Consider the following 2,461-nt stretch of genomic DNA (forward strand, 5'->3'; position numbering starts at 1 on the left):
CGGGGTGAGATCTTGCGTGGAGCCCCAGATCGAGGGAGATTATCAGTGGTCTTGTATGTCTTCCATTTTCTAATTATTGCTCCCACAGTTGATTTCTTACACCAAGCTGCTTGCCTATTGCAGATTCAGTCTTCCCAGCCTGGTGCAGGTCTACAATTTTGTTTCTGGTGTCCTTCGACAGCTCTTTGGCCTTCACCATTGTGGAGTTTGGAGTATGACTGTTTGAGGTTGTGGACAGGTGTCTTTTATACTGATAACAAGTTCAAACAGGTGCCATTAATACAGGTAATGAGTGGAGGAGAGAGGAGCCTCTTAAAAAAGAAGTTACAGGTCTGTGAGAGCCAGAAATCTTGCTTGTTTGTAGGTGACCAAATACTTATTTTCCACCATAATTTGCAAATAAATTCTTTCCAAAACAGACAATGTGATTGTCTGGATTTGTTTTCTCATTTTGTCTCTCATAGTTGAGGTCTACCTATGATGTCAATTACAGGCCTCTCTCATCTTTTTAAGTGGGAGAACTTGCACAATTGGTGGCTGACTAAATACTTTTTCCCCCACTGTATATAACTATTATCTTACTAGAAGCAGCAACCTAGCCACATACATAAAATATCTAGCATTTGACTACTTTACAACTATCTAAGATTTAATACTCACCTCCTCAGTAATAAATAAAAGAACATTCCTTTTAACTCCAATTAAAGCATCACTCCATCTAAAAATAAAATACATGGTTATTGCTACAGGAAAAAAAATGCAATCAAATATAATACTGGACTTTACTGCAGCTACCAAGCATTGTGTTATGGATTGGGGTCAAGATAAGGTAATATCATGAGGATGTAGCAGAAAGAAGAGGGCATCTTCTATGATTAGATTCAAGTGAGAAAAGAATCTCAATTCCTTCATTTGATGAAATATCAGGATCACTATTAAATTTTGAATTTTAAAGTTACTACAGGGAGTGTGGCACTCACCTAATAATTTCTTTGGAAATAACATTTTCAATTTCTTGTTTTGGATCTGCTAGCAAAGCATCCAAACTCTTAACAGCTCCACCCTTGAACAGGACTAAGGGTTCAGTGTGTGGTAATGAATGTATCCGATATACATCTGATGACAGCTGCAAGATAAATAATAAAAAGAAAAGAAATGAGACATATACTCATATATACATATGGCAACAAATGAAAGGGCTCCCTGTGAAAATAAATATTTATTCTAATGATATATTTTGTTCATCCAGCTTCGAAAATCTTATACTCCTAGTGAGCAGGGGAATAAGCTTCATTCCAATTCTAGATAAGTGAACCTGCACAAGATTCATGTCACTTGCTTTTCATTCACTTTTCCAAAATGGAAATATTTTCTTGTTCCAACAAAACAAATCTGATTATGATTTGAAAGAAAGAATCTTCACTGGCAATAGGATTCTACTCAATTGAGCTGATCTACTTTTTTTTTTTTATTTCTGGAGATAATCTTGTCTTTTGGTCCCTGTTTTGATGAAGGACATCCCACTGTGATGTGTAAAAGAGTACAGTCTGATTATGGTTATGGACCAACATAGGGAGGGGGAGAAGAAAGAAAAATTGGTATTATTACTAATTCCTGATATCTCTGCAATACTCTACACAATTCTGCATAATTTTCTGAGCAGCCTTTCAATTCTCCACTGAGGTTTTGAACTGAAGGAAAAATATAATTAAATAATCATTGCAAGCAAAAATCTCCATCTTCCTTCAATGGAATTCTTTGTTGAATTCAGTGTTTAGCTGCATGAGATAATTACTTTAAAATATATTATCAGTACTTACTGTGGCTTTAAAAACTTTATCCAAGTCGGTATCATCTTCTTTCCAGATCTGTAAAACCTTTTAAAATTCACAATTACCATTTTAGAAAGATCACAAAGAAGTGTTTGCTAACTATACCTCTTGAAGCTTGGAGAAAATAAATTACTTTGAGATATATTTAAGATTATTAATCTTAAAATATTTTATTTTAATGGCACACAAAGGTACTTGGCTGAAGTACTGAAATATATCTGCATATATTCTGATAAAAATAAAGGAGTCCCTGTGGATTTTACTCTGCTAGTCGTTGCTGACTATAGAGGGCAGTGCTCATTTCCGTTTCAAGGCCATTGAGCCAGCACTGCCCAAAGACATTTCCAGGGTCATGTGGCCAGAATGACGTCACAGAGCGTTGTTACCTTCCCACCAAAGCGGTACTTATTTATTTATCTACTCGCATTTGCATGCTTTCAAACTGCTAGGTCAGCAGGAGCTGGGATGAGGCCGGGAGCTCACCCCGCCATGTGGTGTTTGGGTTTCAAACATGGGCTGCTGGTTTTCCAGCTGACAAGTCCAGTGTCGTTAACCGCCGAGCCACCACGCCGCCTATATACTCTGGAGCTGCATCAAATACATACATCAAATAGATGTATGAAAGACGG

The 2,461-nt window shown here is 36.9% G+C and overlaps 1 protein-coding gene across 1 annotated transcript in view; it reads right to left on the minus strand.

Moving 5' to 3' along the window:
* Nucleotides 1–1,877, minus strand: part of LOC107300343 (nucleolar protein 11-like) — a gene marked incomplete at both ends in the record, with an annotated part of 17,016 nt that extends 15,139 nt beyond the window's left edge. The window contains 3 exons of the mRNA XM_015829676.1: nucleotides 661–718; nucleotides 981–1,126; nucleotides 1,821–1,877. Of these exons, the coding sequence (XP_015685162.1) occupies nucleotides 661–718; nucleotides 981–1,126; nucleotides 1,821–1,877 (261 nt within the window). The remainder of the gene's footprint in view (nucleotides 1–660; nucleotides 719–980; nucleotides 1,127–1,820) is intronic.
* Nucleotides 1,878–2,461: the final 584 nt, after the last annotated feature.

This window comes from Protobothrops mucrosquamatus, unplaced genomic scaffold (genome assembly GCF_001527695.2).
Source record: "Protobothrops mucrosquamatus isolate PMUCROS unplaced genomic scaffold, P.Mucros_1.0 scaffold6721, whole genome shotgun sequence".
NCBI lineage: Eukaryota > Metazoa > Chordata > Lepidosauria > Squamata > Viperidae > Protobothrops > Protobothrops mucrosquamatus.